The 18,266-nt window shown below is 37.9% G+C and overlaps 2 protein-coding genes across 4 annotated transcripts; one reads left to right on the top strand and one right to left on the bottom strand.

Moving 5' to 3' along the window:
• Positions 1-342: 342 nt before the first annotated feature.
• elf2a (E74-like factor 2a (ets domain transcription factor)) lies at positions 343-7,359 on the top strand. Of its 3 annotated transcripts, none has more exons than XM_082177875.1 (9): positions 343-643; positions 1,650-1,796; positions 2,545-2,740; positions 4,595-4,687; positions 4,830-4,925; positions 5,142-5,225; positions 5,304-5,496; positions 5,605-5,892; positions 6,000-7,359. In XM_082177875.1, exons 2-9 carry the CDS (start codon positions 1,722-1,724, stop codon positions 6,541-6,543), a joined length of 1,569 nt encoding a protein of 522 aa, XP_082034001.1. In that variant the 5' UTR covers positions 343-643; positions 1,650-1,721; the 3' UTR covers positions 6,544-7,359. The 3 variants fall into 3 exon arrangements, with proteins under 3 accessions (XP_082034001.1, XP_082034002.1, XP_082034003.1); XM_082177876.1 differs by having other exon boundaries at positions 5,145-5,225; XM_082177877.1 differs by lacking the exons at positions 343-643; positions 1,650-1,796; positions 2,545-2,740 and adding an exon at positions 2,771-3,561.
• Positions 7,360-8,970: 1,611 nt separating this feature from the next.
• On the bottom strand, positions 8,971-18,048 carry nocta (nocturnin a). Its single transcript, XM_082177880.1, has 3 exons — positions 17,459-18,048; positions 10,501-10,761; positions 8,971-10,246 (listed from the first exon to the last, which is right to left on the bottom strand). Exons 1-3 carry the CDS (start codon positions 17,652-17,654, stop codon positions 9,360-9,362), a joined length of 1,344 nt encoding a protein of 447 aa, XP_082034006.1. The 5' UTR covers positions 17,655-18,048; the 3' UTR covers positions 8,971-9,359.
• Between the last annotated feature and the right edge of the window lie 218 nt (positions 18,049-18,266).

The raw sequence follows: 18,266 nt of genomic DNA on the forward strand, positions 1-18,266 counted from the left end.
ACTGCTTAAATATAAAACCATGTTGCATTTCAGCCCATAAAGATGCATGCAGTGTTAATGCAATGGATATTTTTTTCAAGTAGTGCAATTCAACAAGCTTTTTTGATTCAAAAACATTTGTCATTATTTTCCTATAACAATAGGAGACGACACGTACTGTACTAGCCTACATTATTGTATTACATATCATCTGCACACTGACTTAAAAATATTATTGTGATATTATTTGGTGTTATTGTATAGTTAACTTGTGTCATGGTCACTATATTTATTTATTATAATTTAAGCGCGCGCGCCACCTGACATGGGTGTATGTGACGTCACTTACGGTTGCTGCGCACAGTGCGCAGTTCCGTCAGTCAGATCCTGCTAACGGGAGGCCCGAAACCAGCTACGCAAAACATTACCTACTACAGTAACGCAGTCTGCCAAAACTCATACTTTTTTGTATTTTACATCGACTAAATAGACATTTGTCTATCGCCTGCATGCGTGCGCTTTATCAGCGAGCAGTTCGCGCAAGTTGACCAGCTTTAACATCAGCCAGTCAATCTGTCATTAGCAAGGTTAGCATGCTAACCTTATGACAGGGTGTATTCGGCTGTCTTGAGGTTCACCAAGCGACAAGAAATCACCACAAACGGTGAGAAATTTCCTATTTTTTCATCTACACATACATTAGAGGTTAAAGTTAATTCGTTTAGACTTCATCAGAAGGTTGGTAGTTTGTTTAAGTGTGGCTGTTTATACAGCAAGCTGTTTGTTTACCGATCTAATTATTCGTGTTAGATACAGTTTTTGTAAAAGTTCATCATTTGTTTGTATTGTTTTTTCTTTAAACGGTTATTATTTACATTTTGGCTCCTCCTTGTTGATAAATCAGTTGATATAATATGGAGAATGTTAGCGCTGTTTTAATGGCAGTAATAGCAGCCCCCTGGCGCGCATTTAGTCTGTCAGTGTCTATCAGTCAAGTGTCAGAGACTCAGAGTTGACGTTGTCATGCTTGATGGAAAACTATGATAAAGGGTGAATGACAGAGACGAGCAAAATTAAGCTGTACACTAAGCAGGAATGTTAATGTAACTTTAAACGTTTCCTCTTTGATTTATCTATTGTCGCCGTTGCCTATTTTGCAGTTTGCTTGATTCCTATTGATGCATACAGTTTAAAACAGTTCACATTGACAGAATGCTTAAGAAGCCTCACGAAGAACCAGATTAACATTACATTTTCACTTTTGTATAAGGTGAGGGGTTTGCTGAAGTAACTTTGGTCATTCATAGTTAGTAATCATCTTAGTTCTCTCTTCAATTTCTTCAATTTTAGAGTGTTTTATGTGGGAATAGCAAAGGGGACATAGAACAGGATGCCAACAGGATACATGCCTCTTCTGTTTTCTTGTTTTGCTTCTGCATGTGTGTGTTTTTTTTTTTTTTTTGAGCCTAAAGCTCTGCTCGTGATCTTTGTTAGAATAATAGGGGTTTTTTCCCCCATGTCAACTGAAAGGCATAATATGATAGCCGGACATGGCTTAATAACCAAAGTTATCACATGATTGTAAAGAGCAAATGCCTTTGGGAGCTTTGTTCATTTTAATTTCATAATGTTGCATACTGCATTCACTAATGGCTGTTTTCTTTTCTCAGGCTGTGACATCACTCAAGGTCATCAGCAGAGGCACTGTGGATAAGTTCGGTTCTGACACAGAGGAATGAGTCATGACCTCTGTGGTGATAGTAGATGGAGGAGGGAATATATTGGAGTATGTCACTGGAGATGAGGAAGCACAGCAGGTGAAGTCTGCACACTCATATTAGAATTGCAATTTAAGGTAGGGGCACACCAAACTGACGCCAAAGAACCAGCGCCGATGAAAGCCGACTGTTTTGCCGCCTTGCATTGGGGCAAAAAATCTGCACTTGAACACACCGAAAGGACTACAGCTAACTGTCAGCAAGCCCGTGTGTTCTGCGCCTGCATCTAAAGGAGATATCTGTCTATTTCTGCTGATATACTTCTTTATATTCGTCATTTAAAAAGGGAAAAAGGCCCTGAACTGCAGGCTGCAGATACACAAACCATAAACAAAGCAGTGCGTGCTCACCGTTTTGAATATACATTTTGCTGATCACTTTCTTTATTTCTATCTCATGTTATTATTCAAATATTTGCCCAGGAACACTCAGGTAAGATGATGTAAAATTACAACAGCCTTCCGTCTATACCGTCTTGACTTCTTTGCTCGCTGTTTTGCTATTATTCTCGTGCACTGACTCATTCGCTAAACTGAACAGCCAATCAGAGTTCTCTCTCTCTCACTGATGGCCCGACACCGATTCTACAGGCTGAATCGGCCCAAAAAAAACAAACACATGGCGTCCGACTAGAGCCAACAGTGCGGAACACAAGTCGGCTGAAACTCAAAAACAGCCGATCGTCGGCCTGGTGTGTCTCTGGCTTAAAGCGTGAACTAAAATGCACATTAAAAATAGGCATTTTAAGGCAACTCGAGGTGTTTATTGTTGTCGTTTCTTTTGCCAGGAGGTTTGTCCTGATGGAATGGAGCCTGACGGAGAAAAGCACTGTCCTGCAGTGATAGTGGAGCAGGTGAATAGTGCCGATTTGGAGCAGTGCTATGCTGCACAGGTGCTAGTCTATGACGATCAGAATACCTACCTGGTGCAGGATGTGGCTGAGGAACAAGTTGTGGAGACTGAGTTGCAGGAGATGGCAGCAGGTGAGCAATATTTCCACAGTTCACAGAGGATCATATTTCCATGGAAGGAAAATGTTGTTATATATCTGCTTGGAAGACCAATCTGAGGGTCAAAAGGTGGTCTTGTTTTTTGCCTAACTGAACAATAGACCTAATTCTGAAAACCCAGAAAAATGTGATTGCATGGACTGGTAATTTTAGATCGATTTCCCAAATGCGCCTATTGTTTTTTTTAGTCTTAATCTTTTTCCAGTTTTCTTTTAACAGCAGGAACAGCTAAAGAGAGACATCTTGTGGTGGTTTTGTAAAAGTTATAAAAGACACAAATTAGAAGACAAAAAACAAAGCTTTTGCTTCACAAAGAAGAATTTTTGTAGGAAAAAAAAGGAAGGCTAGATTGCACAAACATTAAGCTGGATGTAAATAATGATTTTATAATGTATTTTCTGTGCTCAGGGATATGAAATACAATATTAGCTGCCCAGTATAGTATTGACCTTTTTTTTGAAAAGCAGAAAGGGAGCGTAGAAAGGCAGTGTAGTCCTTGTAACCGGAGACGAAGAGATACATGGTGCAGATATTATTAGTCATTTTTATGTCAAGAAGTCTGCAGCAGCTGGTAAGACTACTCCGTTTCACAGTGTATCTGAACACCAGTTCGATTTACTCTGCAAAGCTTATAAACAATAATGATAATAAAAAAAAATACATAACTCATCATCACAATAGTGTATCACGTGATTTTAGGTAATGAGCGCTGGACTCTTGCTGAAGTGAAGGATGCAAAAGCGCTTGACAACCAGGAAGTGAAGAGCTGTCGTTATCCCGTGCGCCAAGTTTAAGTAATATTAAATAATTTCTTGCTATTTCGTTTTAGCGACACTTTTATTTTGTGTTCGTAGAGTAATATGTGGTATTGGTGTTGTGTGTATTTATTACTGTTTGTTTAAAGTCGGTTGGAGTTATGATTTATTCTAGAGGATTGATGGTGGTTGTCAGAAACCAGGAAGTGCGATTGTTTTCTTTTTTGCGTCTTGTCCACGTTATCTGATATATTGTTTATAACATGATTCACTGTTTAATAGGGTTTTGTGGTAAAGCATGGAGCTAAAAATGTTTTAATAGTAGCAGTTTAATATTTGTACGATCTGATTGTTTAAATCAGCTAACGGTTCTGTTCTTTATTGTTTTGATTGTAGATTAACGCAGACGATAATAAACAGTTTTGTTGCGGGATATTTTTGAAGTATAACGGGTGCGGTTATGCTTTTTGATCATTAAAAGCGACATGCAAGAAATTTGAATTGACTGCTTTTGTTTTATTAGATTTGCTTGGGATTGTTGCATACAACAACGTAGCAACCGTGTGGTTTTATAAACAAATAACGTTTCGAATTGTTTTCTGTGATGTATAGAGCTATTTAAAGACTTTCGCTTAGTGAAATATATCACATTTGATAAAAAATGCGCTTGTTGTTGAAGTTTAGGGCGGAAGTGTATAGGCGTTGAGTGACAGGACGCCTGTCCATTCAGCGCTTAGCATTGATTGTTTCGTAAGCTGCGGTGTAGCCAATGAACACATCGAAATGCAAATATATTTTGCCTGTACCGCCAATTTTATGAGTTTATGTACATGAGAATATTTATGAACAAAGAATTCTATTTTAATTAAAAACAAGCTCAATTTCAAATCTTCTGTATTAGTTTTGAGCATTTTTACACTACAACCTTAAATTCTAAAAGGCTTTTGTATTGTTTAGAACATGTTAAATGATAGTATGTATGGCATTTATTTGTTTGTTTGTATCAGAATCTGCTTTTTAATTTTTTGATTGACAAACTTGTAAAACAGAAAACTTTTTTCCTCTTTCTTAGTGGAGGTCTCAGTGCATGATAAAACTATCGAGGCAGCTGAAGCTCTGCTCCACATGGATTCACCATCCAGCTTGCAGGGGGATCGCAGTACAGGTGTGTGATTAAAGCATGTGCATGGTAACGTAACTCATGTCCTAGGCTTTTTGTGCTGTCCTAACTTAACAAATTACTACTTAACACATCTGTAAATCACATCTCTCTCTCTCTCTCTCTCTCTCTCTCTCTCTCTCTGCAGAGGAGCTTTTGTCTGAGATGGAGGTGGAAGTGAGAACTGAGGAAATGGGATCTGTTGTCCTGCAGGAGGCAGATTTACTGAAGAAGAAGAAGAGAGGTGAACCACAGTTTGCTATTATCCCTTTAAGACAATTAACTATAGCAACGTTGGGAAATTAATGCAAGTTTTTGTTTATTGCTGCGTATTGTAGTCCATTGCATTTGAAGTGTTAAACAGCACCTGTGCGTAAAGTGCACAGCTCAGTTTCTTAATTACAATTGAAAACTGTAATTGTCTAGAAGAGATTCATTTGTTTTGTGTGATCTTCACCAGCAGGACGAAAACCCAGAACTCCACGAAACTGCTGTGATGGTTCTCTGGATCTGGTCTATAAGAGGAAATCAAAAGACAGCAAGGGTGAGTGTTTCTGTTTGTTTAATTATCCAAGAGAATACTTTTTCCTGGTGCCACAAATTTTAAGTCTGAGTCTTACAGGCTCAACTACTTACCTGTGGGAGTTCCTGTTGGACCTTCTGCAGGACAAGGAAACCTGTCCCAAGTACATTAAGTGGACTCAGAAGGAGAAGGGCATATTCAAGCTTGTGGACTCCAAAGCTGTGTCAAAATTATGGGGCAGACATAAGAATAAACCTGACATGAACTATGAGACAATGGGGAGAGCGCTTAGGTAATGTTTTGTCTGTTATTTAGATTTATTTAATCCATGTTACCAGTGAACAGAAAATGTTCCAGCAGTCTTGTCTTGAATTTTTATTTATTTTTTATTTATGTGTAGGTATTACTACCAACGGGGCATTTTATCAAAAGTGGAAGGCCAAAGACTTGTGTACCAGTTTAAGGAGATGCCCAAAGACATTGTTTTCATAGATGATGACAATATGGACGACAGCATTGACGAGGGAAAGCGAGAAACCCCAGCCGCCTCCAATCGCAGCAATCTGAAAGGCAAAGGGACGCCAGTCTCTCCCTCTGCTGCTGTATCTAAAATCATCAATCTATCCTCAGGACAAGATGCCTTTATGACCGTGCAACAGTCACCAGAAAACACAGCAACAGCCCCTGGGTATGTTATCAAAATGTCTAAATTTGAACCTTTCAACTGCTAATAGTAGGGCCTTACTGCTTACCACCGCACCTATCACAGTGTTTTTTTTTGTTGTTTGTTTGCAGGACAATGAGGCTGGCCATGCAGGTTCCTGTTCTCATGACGACACAGGGTCAGAAATTCTCAACAGTAACTGTTAACTCACCCTCCGTCCGCTCATCCATCCTCTCCATGCCTAACTCTGTCACTGGGGGTAACAGCGCTGGCAAAATGGTTCTTCAGGCCGTGCCAACGCTAGTGCCTGCTCAGGGGCAAAGCGGTGAAAGAATCACCTTGCAGCTCATCACCCTTCCCACCATGCCCGGAAAACCCGGCACTCCCATCACTCTGAGCACGTTCTCCCCCGTCACTGTGCCTACCAGCAACACCCAAGTCTTGAAGCTCGCCATCCCCTCCAACATCACCACATCCACCTCCACAGCTCCTGTAACCGTGGTGACCTCGCAGCCAGGGGTGACCATGGTGCCGAACGTACAGCCAGCAATGTCTTTACAGGATGTGACTATTATTAAGGTTGAATCTCCTGAGGTTTCCCTGGATCAGACAGTTAACAGTGCTGCAGGGAACACGCCGAGCACACAGACAAACCCCACGACCACACAGAGCTGAGCAAACATCAAATGTCACTGCACTCACAGGAACCGACATCAACACTTGTGACACGGATACAAATGAAATGAGTGACGTAAAGACTGGCTGTCTTCTGTGAAACAGATGAAACCAGCACTACAGCTGAGACGCTTGTTCACTCCCTACACTATAACCACCATGTGTAGCCTCAAATCTGGATTAGATTTTGGAAGGCCTTTTTTCTTTCTTTTTCTTATAATAATCTATTCAAATCATGCTTCGTCATAGCCGACCATCTGTGCTGTAATGCTGTAGGAACGAACCTCACTTGGTGCTAAAGTTTGAGAGAAAGTCATGGGTGAAGAGAAACAGCCAAGATGCTCGTTTTGATCACCTGTTAATTTGGATCATAAAAGAATCTGTGCATAGATGTACCTTTGCGGTAGTTAATGATAAATAAAACAAGCAGCCTTAGGTCTGCTTTTTCCTCCTAAGTCATTACTAAAAGTAATTGATTGTGCTTTGTGTAAATATGATTTATTTTTTATATTTTGTACCAGGAAGTGTTTTTTTTTTGTTTTGTTTTTTTTGTACAGTTTAAAAGGAACTGTTTTCTGAAGGACATTTAAATCTTAAATTTTTTTCTGTTATCTCAGACTTTTTAAAATTTCCTTTCTGTGCATTTATCGCTTTGTGGTTTCCACTGCTTTTTATGTTTTGTTTTTCATGTGTACAAAAAAGGGAAAGAATGTCTGATACAGTATATTGAAAATTCAATATATGAAGCATATATTTTGTTGTATTCTTACCCCAAAAATGTATCCAAGTAGATTTAAATATAGAGAATTATGCAAACAGCTGGTTCAAATGATCTTTTCCTTTCATTAGTGTGTAAAATGTGCTTTTGTTCATTAGTCCTCACAGGGTTCAAACAGTCATGGAAAATCTGACTATATCAAGGAATTTTAAGTCAATAAAAATGGAATTTTACATATGAAGAGTTCAGATGCAAAAGCCTCTAAGTGCCATCTAAAATGTTCTTCTAGAATGATCATTTTTATAATGCTTGTATATTTAAGTTAAGTCATTTCACTTAAATGACAATTAATAGGTAATTTGCATTGCCATTGAAGTGAAATTATTGAACTTAAATATACAGTACGAGCTTGATAAAAATGATCATTCTAGAAAATTTCAGATGGCACTTTTAGAGGCTTTTGCATCTGAACTCTTCATATATATATATATATATATATATATATGTGTGTGTGTGTGTGTGTGTGTACATATACATACATGCATACAGTATGTACTGTGCAAAAGTCTTAGGCACATTAGTATTTTCACACCAAAAAGGTTCACACCAGTTATTTTTAGCTTTTGCTATTGCATGTCTGTAGGAAATATCAGTTTACATTTCCAAATTCATTTTGCCATTAATTGTAATAATCCAGTGAGATTGTTGTATGCACAAGGAGTCTGACAATAGCTGGTATATATGCTCCACATGGAGATCTAAACTGATATTTCCTACTGACACACTACAGCAAAAGACTGTCTTAAAACCATTTTTTGGGGTGAAAATACTAACGTTCCTAAGACTTTTGCACAGTACTGTATTATTAATTATGGTCAGTTCCAAAGTATTTCTTCAGTTAGAAATTACTCTCTGTGAATGTGATCTTGATCAAAATTATATATATAAAAAAAAACTTTATTCAGAAATCACAATTGACAAGGATGGAAATTCATTGGTCAAAGTGTAGGCATGAAGTTTGATCTTAGTAATTTCAGTTATGAAACCATAGTACACAAACCAAAAAAATATCAACAAACTTTAACTAAATGTACCATATGATATGAGATGCTCTACTGTGGAGACTTTAGTCCGTGGCATGTACAGGGATCACTGGAGAGCACTTTACTAAGTTGTTAACTTTGAACAAAGCCTTGCTCTGTACAAAGCTAATTGGCTCTGAGGGATTCGGGCCAGAATAGGTTGGTTTTAAAGGATGACAATCTTTGGATCCGGATGCAAGGACAGATTTAAAAGGTAGCGTGAAGCAGTTGTAGAAGTAATTACCATGTTATAATATATAAACAAGTCAGTTCAATATTAGTGTGAATATCAGTAACTATATCAAAACTCAAACTAGAAAGACACATATCTGAAAAAATTGTCTTATGATCAGGTAAGTAGCTTATATGCTGGTGACTTTTTAACTTATGAAAAGTTTTAAAAAATAATGTTACAAAAGTTTTGTAAAGCTGACATTAGACATAATGATTGTATTCATATCAGATATGGTCAAATGGTTGACATTAATAACTTGACTATACAATTTTGGGAAAAAAAATGTTTTTCAGTCTGCAAAGAGGACCATAGGAGACTTACTGCAAAGTGTACCGGTAATTTCCCAAACCAGTTCAGGTTTTCTTATCATTAAAGAATGAGACACCACACAATTTAAGTACACTGTTGTTTTGTATTATTGGTCAGTGGCAAACATATTGCTGATTACAGTGCTACTAAAAGAAAAAAGTACAGTCAATATAAATATAAACATTCTTTCACTTATGGAACCTTTTAATTGAGAATGTGCGTCTTCCTGAGATCATCCTTTAGCACTTAATAAAGTACAGTATATTGCACAACCTCTGTATAACAAACAAGAGCATGATAATTATTAATCTCTAAGTAAACTAATGTGCACAGGGGTGCATTAAGACCTACATAAGTAGGTAAAAATAAAGTTTATGTGAATAAGATAATTTACATTCTGAGCAATAATACAGATAATGCATTCTCACATTCAGACAATAGATTCCTATTGGAGAGCACTAATGATTGACAGCTACATGAGCCTATGAGGCTGCTGACTGAAGCTAAGGTCACACACCAGTGACAGATGATCAGAGGGGTAATGGTACGACGGAAGCCGGTCCGGCCCGATCTGCTCTTCACTCGGTATCCTGAGCACAGCGTCTACCTGGAACGCTCTTTCCGAGTACCAAATGTAGTCCAATGTGGAGCAGCTCTCTCCGCTGGGCCGGATCTTCCAGCTGGTGTAGGGCGGCTCAGTGGTGCCGTCCTCACTCAGACACTTGTAAGCGCTGTCTAGCCCCAGCGGAGAAGTCATAAAGCGCCTGTACACTTCCTCGCTCGGCTCCGCGTTAAAATCCCCACATACCACCAACGGAATACCCTCTTCGCTTTCCCCAACCCTAGTCCGGTTTTCCTGATCCATCTCTGGGTATGACTGTGCGGTTATTTCGCAGAGTTGCTGGAGGAGATGAGCCCCCTGTGCACTACGAAACGCCTCCCAGCCGCTCCGCGCTTTCAGGTGCGTCACTGCCACGCAGAAGACTCGACCTGTGAGCCGGCAGCGAAGCGTCACCACGACGGCCACCTGGTTGGTTTTGAGCATCATGGCGGAGAGCCTGAGGTGAGTGGTGTGGAGCAGCTGGAAGCGACGGCGGTTGAAGAACAGAGCGCATCCGTCGGGGCCGTTGTTATTGTGGACGTCCAGGCAGGGAGAGCACGGCTTGGGGCAGAAGCTGCTCTGGTAGCCCAAGCTGGCGAGCACAGGATGGAAAGTGTCGAAGTAGTGATCCACCTCCTGCAGGCACAGCACATCCGGCCTGTAGGTAAGGATCTCTTCCAGTATCAGATACTTCCGCTCAGACCAGTTCAACGCCTCTATCGGACAGCGTACAAAACCGTCCTTGCCCTCACCCAGAGCTACAGATACACAAGAAAAATGAAGAATGTTTATGTCACCTTTTGAGCATCATATGGTAGCATTGCAGTTAAAGGTGAAGTGTGTTCAGTCCTAGATTAATATAAAGATCAAGCAAGGGGTTTTTAAACTGGGGCCGCAAGAAGGTAGTCTAGTGTCTCCTCAGGAATTTTGAAAAATAATCATAATTATAAAATAAATTATTTTTGGCTGTCAAAGAGGAATCAAATACATGACATAAGCAGACAGACTGTACCTTGTGCTAAGATGTTCCACTGCATGATGCGGAGGGGTGCGTTCTGCAGAGAGCAGGCTCTGGTCATAGTAAAGCCTCGGTGCAGTCGAGGGGGCCGGTTCCTCAAAACCTCCTCACACTCACGCAACAGCGCGTCTGGGTCAGCCTGCTCATACTCGTAGTCGTCAGGATCCACATGTGGGTCTGACAATGCAGCGCTGCTCAAAGTCTGGGCCAGCGTACTGAAGAGTCTACTGCTGCTGCTACTGCCCATCTGACACACTGCAAACACACACACACACACACAACATGTTACACACACTCCGGCATAGTTGTAGAGAACAGTTTTTGGAAAACTTAAGAGTCATAATAACCAAACAGGAGCCAATGAAGATATAAATAGTAACAGTGTAACATCCACTCTGAATGACAATATAAACAGTAGCATGATGACAGCACATGGTAGTTATTTAAAGTGCAGATAAATTAGGCCCAAGTACTGTCTGGTGTTACAGTATGTCTTATATAATATGCCGCATGACAACAAAATATGCACACTTCATACAGCTTGAACAAAACTGGATTGTTATTTGCTGCCTCGCAGTGTATCGTTTTAAATGTGGAAAAGCACTTTAAAGGCATTGATAAGTTCACAAGATTGCATGTTTAATTCTTTTGGCAACTAGAGAGATCTGTCTGTGACTGTCTGCATCTGTCTGGGCTTGTTTTTAGTCTTCAAAAGAGGTTTAACTAGTTACGACTCACCAATTAACATTCTTGCATGTTTGTAAGCTTGTATGCTATCTCTATAGACAATATTTCAATAACCTCATTAGCAAATGAAACCTCAATGGAAACAAAGACATTGGATGCTAGTTATAGATAGTTCTTTAAATTATTCATCTTATTAATGGACAATGGGTTAACTGCATCCAGTGGAAACTGACGTCTACTGTCTGTCATGACAAACTCGGCCTCACTCACAGACACAATATCGAGAACAAACTGCGCTATCGGGAACACTGACTGATCTTCCTGTGGACAAGAAAAAGCCATCTTTATTAGTGCTCACTGTTTGCACGAGAATCACTATTAAGTAACTACTTGTACTTACTATAGGGTTAGGATTAGGGTTTGGTTTAGTTTAGGGTTAGTAGCATGTAATTATGCATAATTTATAGTTATGTCACATACAGTATGTAACAATGACACTGTAAAATAAAGTGTTACCAATAAACCTTTTATCAGTTCATCCCTTGGTGCGTATTAACAAGCATGTCTGATACCTCAAATCATGTAGCTTGTTAAGGAGAGGTTTTCTATTACTTTAATAAGCAACTCCCAACTCAAGTCAAGACATAAAAAATGTGATCTAGCAGAGAATAAAAAGGTTCTTGTTTGACTTGTTTGACTTAGACCAGTTAACAACCACTTAGCAAACAGCCAGAATACTCCAGCAACTGCACAGCCACATACTAAAAAAACACTCAGAACACCTTAGCAACAACAGCTTAGCATTGTTCACATTTGCCATTGTCTTGGCAACCACCAACAACACAGTAGAATCAGGAGCAAGTTTTGCATGACTAAGTGGCACACATTTTCATCTTAATCTAATATTTACACAAACATTCAAAAGGTTTTTTTGTTTTTTTTTAAGAAACTGAAACTTTTACTCATCGAGGATGCAATACATTGATCAAATGTGACAGTAAAAACTTTTATAATGTTACAAAAATGCATACATTTCAAAGAAATGATGTTCTTTTGAATGCTCTATTCATCAAAGATTCCTAAAAAAAAAGATTTTGCTTTGCCATTACAGAAATATATATATATATATATATATATATATATATATATATATATATAAAAATAGTAAACAGTTATTTTTTAATTGAAACAGAATTACACAATATTACTGCTTTACTGTATTTTTGATTAAATAAATGAGACTTGGTGAGCATAACAGACTTCTTTCATAAACATTAAAAAACCACTACTGACCCCAAACGTTTGAACATTAGTGTACTTATATTTATAGTGTACTTATATACTTAACTACACTTAGTGTAATTATGTTCATTTAAATACTGATTTCGATTCATTTATCTCCTCTTACACATCTCATCTGATTCATCCTGTTCCACCTCTGTCTCCTCCTTTACCTCCACAAGAAAAATACATACTTCCAATGTCTCTCTATTTATATGTATGTGGTTGTTTATGTCTTCGTCATATCGGAAAAGCATAATCTTGGTATTATTTATGTGTGACAAGTAAAGATTTTCCATTTATTAATGGAATAGTCAAGTACTGAATAATCAGGGCTGTTCATGGGTGAGGTTGGTCATTGCTTAGTAATAATTTAAACCACACAGCACCCATAATTTAAAGCAACAAATTACATTTTAAATTCGTAGGTCACATTAATCTATTGTATCAGCATTAAAAAAATCTGATTTGTCATCTTGTCTAATTTAAAACTCACCATCTCTAGACACATTCACTGTAACTAAATCAATGACTATTCAATGTCTATGGTGCGTACAGTCACTTTCTTAAACATTTATAGGACTAATATTAGTCTAAAACACTTAGAAACATGCATTTCTTTTAAAACTACCTCTTATTTTTTTCCTTTTCCACTGAATGTCTCCGATGCATGCAGGTCAACTAAAGGCACAGTCTTCTTCACTTTGACTTTGTGGGAGTCCAGGGCTAATTTAATGATGATCCAGTATCCGATCAGTGGGTCAGTGAAAAATACAAGTTGGTAGACAGAGAGAACACTAGCATCCACCCTTTGAGCTCTTTTGCTTTCGTATGCGAAGATTCTGGGGGCTGTGGATGTGACCGTGTGTGTATCTGCGTGTGTGTAACTACACAAAGGGCTTCCTGAATGAACCAGTGTGTCTGTGCTTCCCCTACCATTCATTCTGAACAATGACTCATTTGAAAATCACGAGAGGGACCCGATGCATGCCTGCGCATACATGTGCATACATGTGAGACCGTGTGGCTCATTTGTCTGGAATATAATAAGGTCACAATTTTTCACTGACATTTTACAGTAAAGTTCAATTCATTAACATTAGTTCACGCTTTAGGCTTCATGAACTAAAAACGAAAAACACTTTTACAGCATTTATTAATCTTGGTTGATAATCATTTCTACATACTGTTAAAAGTTTGGGGTCAGTAATATATATATTTTTTTTTTTTTTTTAAAGAAATTAGAAATTGTAAACTTTTATTCAGCAAGGACGCATTAAATTGATCAAGACTGACAATAAAGACTTTTATACTGTTACAAACATTTCTGTTTCAAATAAAAGCAGTTCTTTTGAGCTTTCATTCATAAAAACAACCTTGTTTTTTCAGCAGTTTCCATACAAATATGGAACTGTTTTGATAATAAGTGTTTTTTGAGGACCAAATCAGCATATAAGAGTGATTTCTGAAGGATCATGTGACACTGAAGACTGAGGTAATGATGCTGAAAATTCAGCAAGGATATTTTAAAATATATTACATTTTTAAATATTTTAAATTCTAATTATAAATATCAATATTATGGTTTTACTTTATTTTAGAGCTAGTAAATGTAGCCTTGTGAGCATAAGAGATTCCTTTCAAATTTTTTTTTTTTAAATCATACCAACCCCAAACTATATACTAAAACATATATAACATTTACATTTTTATGCATTATAAAAAATTACAAAGTGACAATTGAACAATAGTATATTTATAAATCAACATGAATCGAGATTAATAAATGCTGTAAAAAAATATTTTTTATCTTAAATTCATGATATCTACTGCATTAAAAACTAATGAATTTTAAAAGTGTTAAAAAATGTCAACCTATCAGCTAAAACAGAGAAAACATATACAATTGATTTGGAAGCACAAGAAGAGATTATAAAGCCTCATTACATAACTGATGCTCATTCTACACGTCGCTGAGCTCTCTCCCCAAGCTCTGACATTTACCACTTCATTTGACTCATTATGTAAGATCATGAAGCAAGACTTCATTTTTTAGGGACCAAATATAAAGCTATTCTCTATTTAAAGGGATAGTTCACCCAAAAATGAAAATTCTGTCATCATTTACTCACCCTCAAGTTGTTTCAAACCTGTATGAATTTCTTTTTTCTGCTGAACACAAAAGAAGATATTTTGAAAAATGTCAGTAACCAAACAGTTGATGGACCCCATTGACTTCCACAGTAGGAAAAAAAAAAAAAACTGTGGAAGTCATTGGGGTCCATCAACTGTTTGGTTACTGACATTTTTCAAAATATCTTCTTTTGTGTTCAGCAGAAAAAAGAAATTCATACAGGTTTGAAACAACTTGAGGGTGAGTAAATGATCACAGAATTTTCATTATTGGGTGAACTATCCCTTTAAAGGTGCAGTGTGTAATTTTTAGCGGCATCTAGTGGTGAGGTTGTGAATTGCAACCAGCAGAAGTTACGGTGGCCAAGATGTCGTCGTCTGAGACAGCAGAGAGTAGCCAGTAAATGAGGTTTCTTTACAAAGATGAAGTAAGAAATTATGTTTACTTAATTATTCAGTAAAACATAATGTTATTGTGAATATTATAATTACTTGTTCATCATTGTGTCAGTGTTTTATTCGCTGACTTTAGCTAGTTTCTTTACACGAAGAACAACATAGTGACAAAAAACATGACGGCGCAAAATGGCGACTTAACATGTAAGGGGACCCACGGTGTATGTAGATAGAAACTGCTCATTCTAAGGTAATACAATGGTTCATTATGTAATGTCTTTATACACTACTGAAAACATAGTTATGTAAATGATATTGCATTTATGTCAACAGATCCTCCTAAATATTACACAGTGCACCTTTAACAGAAACGCTGACAATTTCATTAGGTATGAAGATGATGCACAGCACACCAACTATAACCTAAAAACTATGCCTAAATATCTAGTTCATTTCTGAAACTCTAGAGGGTGCAGGCTGATAGGTCCTTTACTTGCAGTCTGCAAGTAATCACATCATTACCGCATGACACAAGATGATTGGCTTCTGCTGATCCTGCAACCATTGCTCAACATTTAAATAGTCTGGTTCACTGTTTGCTGTAAGCTAGACCTGTTCATCTGAAACCCTCCACCTCCCCCAGCTCCGCCTGCCTAGACCTGCTACAGGATTTATGCATGTCTATTTTTATGCAGCAGCAGCATATCTTACAAGCTTACGGCAAAGGCCATCGCTAGCGGTGCGAAAGGTGGTGATGATTCTGGGGGCCCCCGACTCCCGAGCCCCGTATTCAATAACATGCTAAAACTATTCCAGTTGTCATTACTGAAATGACATTTAAAGAGAAGCTTCACCTTGGACCAGGGCCGTAATCAACATAGACATTGGGAGAAACACACACCCCAATATTTTGTCTAGTAGTCAATAATCATGGATTTTCCCAGTCCCATTCTACAACTGACTACCATTTGCATCTTCAATGGTGAAACTATATAACTTGACTTCCTTCATCTCTATAATAATTAAGCCATTTTGGGGAAGAGCTCTTTCTAAAATATACTTTGGAGTGGAATCTGGGTCGAGGCAGACTACAGTTGTTTACTATTATACCTCACTGTTAGTGTGAATACCCCCACAGTTGCTGGAGCTGCTTTTACTTGCTTATTCAGTCAAAATTACATAACATCACTGTTCCCAGACCTTGTCCTGATCCAGGTCAAATCCCTTACACAAGAGCGGTCCTGCAGGGGGCTTTGTTCACACAGAGCTAGAATCACTTTTCTGTTTGCTGGTTAACAACAGCTTTTGGTAAAAAAAAAAAAAAAGAAGCTTGTTACCTTCCATCTTTTCATAAGCTAAACACAGACATCCATTAACATTGTGTCCTTACTGTTTAATGCTAAAAGGAAACTGCACAAATGATGCAGTTTGACAAATGTAACAAGAGTCAAGTAAAGAGCTCATATCTCACTCAGATAAGCAAGGAAAAACTGTTTAATATGGGGATCGAACCCTTAGGGCCTGTGCTGCACTGTTTACTGACCTTTAGCAGGACTATCAAGTTTCCTTGAACGCACTTTAGAATAGATCCAAGTACAGAACACCAAACTCAACAAACAATATTGAGAAAAACTTAATAATATAGAGAAATTTTCTTAAAAGAAAAACTGTAATACAATCTCTTTAGCAGTGTTGTTGCTCAAACTAATACAAAATATTTTCAGGTAATTGAAATGAAGCTAAAATAAAATATAAATATTAGATACAAAATCAAATGAAATTAAATACATAAAATATCAAATTAAACATAAACTTCAATGGAAACTAGAAATGTTGCATTGGCATAGTTGTCAACGAACTGAAATAAGTTTAAGTTATACTAAAATCACTCAAACTAAAGCTGAAAAAAAGAATAAAGCTAAATACAACTGTTAAAAACTAAAACACTGCTCTTCAGTGACAGATTTGTTGGACAATTAAAAAGCACACTTTAACTTAACAAATGCATCTGAATAAAGACCAAAAAATGCCTTTATAAACGAAATTAATCAACACGGTTATTAGGGAGTTGTTATGGGAAACTGCAGTATGTTTCCACACCTCGGGATGTAACGTTATGTGACAGTCATAACTCCCACTTACTGTATATGAGTCATAAGTTGTGGCATGAGATGAGGGCCACGCTATGATGAACACAACTAAATTTTTTTTATTTAGGCACGTGTCTCCTAAGATTCTCCGCAGTAACTTACTCTCACACTGAACCACACGACCCCCCAAAAAATGTAACCGAATTAACTGTCTCAAAACCGAATATGAATATTCCTTTGCCTTTCTAGACAGAATTTGGTGCGTCATATGAGCATAACTAACGTTAACGTTACTTGGTTTAACTTGTGAGACACAACCGCAGTCTTAGCAAAGGAATATGTAATTGAATCTTAAATTAAATTACCTTGTAAAGAACCGAGAAGAACGGGTGAGGAGTTTGACCTGGTTGGAGAAGGATGAACACAGAGTCGTGAACTCGGAAGGCTGCTTTCCTTCAGAGGACCGGATTTCTTTGGATGTGTCCCCACTGATGACAAACAAACAGCGGCCAGGTCTCGATGAAGCAGCGATGAACAGCGCCGGGCGGGATGCATTATCATTCTTAAGTTGACAGACCCAGGACCTCGGTTTAAACTGATTCACTCTATCAAATTATGGTATGGATACGGAAGAAATAAGTTTACTAACCTATATAACACTTGTAAAATCCATTTTGGACATTACTTAGACATGTCTTTTCGCTGTATGGAAAAATGCCGGTAGAAGTGTCGTCATATTCCAGGGTGACACGTGAACTATATTTTGATAGGGGAGATTAGAAGATTGAGTCTTCATGTACTAATAAAAATCACATAGTGTATTGAGTCATTATACATATGAATTATTAATGCTATATATAAGAGTTCAACATTTGAAACAAATCCCAAACTCGTTTAAGGAAAGATACAAAATAGCAAAATGTTATAACACGACATTCACCTACACACCAATGAATGGTTTAGCCCTACTGTCAAAGGACAGCCCGTGCCTTTTCTGAAGTAAAAGCCGGACAATAGGAGGGACTAAGAGCTACTCCCGCCAATCAGAGTCGAAAGTGCTGAGGCGTATGGAAATTAGAATATATCGTCATCATTGACGCACATTGTACGGGTTTCCAAACGCAGATTCCATATTTGGTTACACATGATGTTCTTGTCATAGTGAGAATTACC

The sequence above is a fragment of the Leuciscus leuciscus genome, assembly GCF_965113295.1.
Source record: "Leuciscus leuciscus genome assembly, chromosome: 8".
NCBI classification, from domain to species: domain Eukaryota; kingdom Metazoa; phylum Chordata; class Actinopteri; order Cypriniformes; family Leuciscidae; genus Leuciscus; species Leuciscus leuciscus.

Bases quoted from the DNA above. Each gene is read 5' to 3' on its own strand.
- elf2a (XM_082177875.1), top strand. From the start codon at position 1,722: ATGACCTCTGTGGTGATAGTAGATGGAGGAGGGAATATATTGGAGTAT. The intron at 4,688-4,829 runs GTGTGTGATTAA...CTCTCTCTGCAG, and splicing joins GCAGGGGGATCGCAGTACAG to AGGAGCTTTTGTCTGAGATG. The intron at 5,893-5,999 runs GTATGTTATCAA...GTTTGTTTGCAG, and splicing joins AACACAGCAACAGCCCCTGG to GACAATGAGGCTGGCCATGC.
- nocta (XM_082177880.1), bottom strand. From the start codon at position 17,654: ATGATAATGCATCCCGCCCGGCGCTGTTCATCGCTGCTTCATCGAGAC. The intron at 10,762-17,458 runs GTAATTTAATTT...GTGTGTTTGCAG, and splicing joins TCTTCTCGGTTCTTTACAAG to TGTGTCAGATGGGCAGTAGC. The intron at 10,247-10,500 runs GTACAGTCTGTC...GTGTATCTGTAG, and splicing joins GTGGAACATCTTAGCACAAG to CTCTGGGTGAGGGCAAGGAC.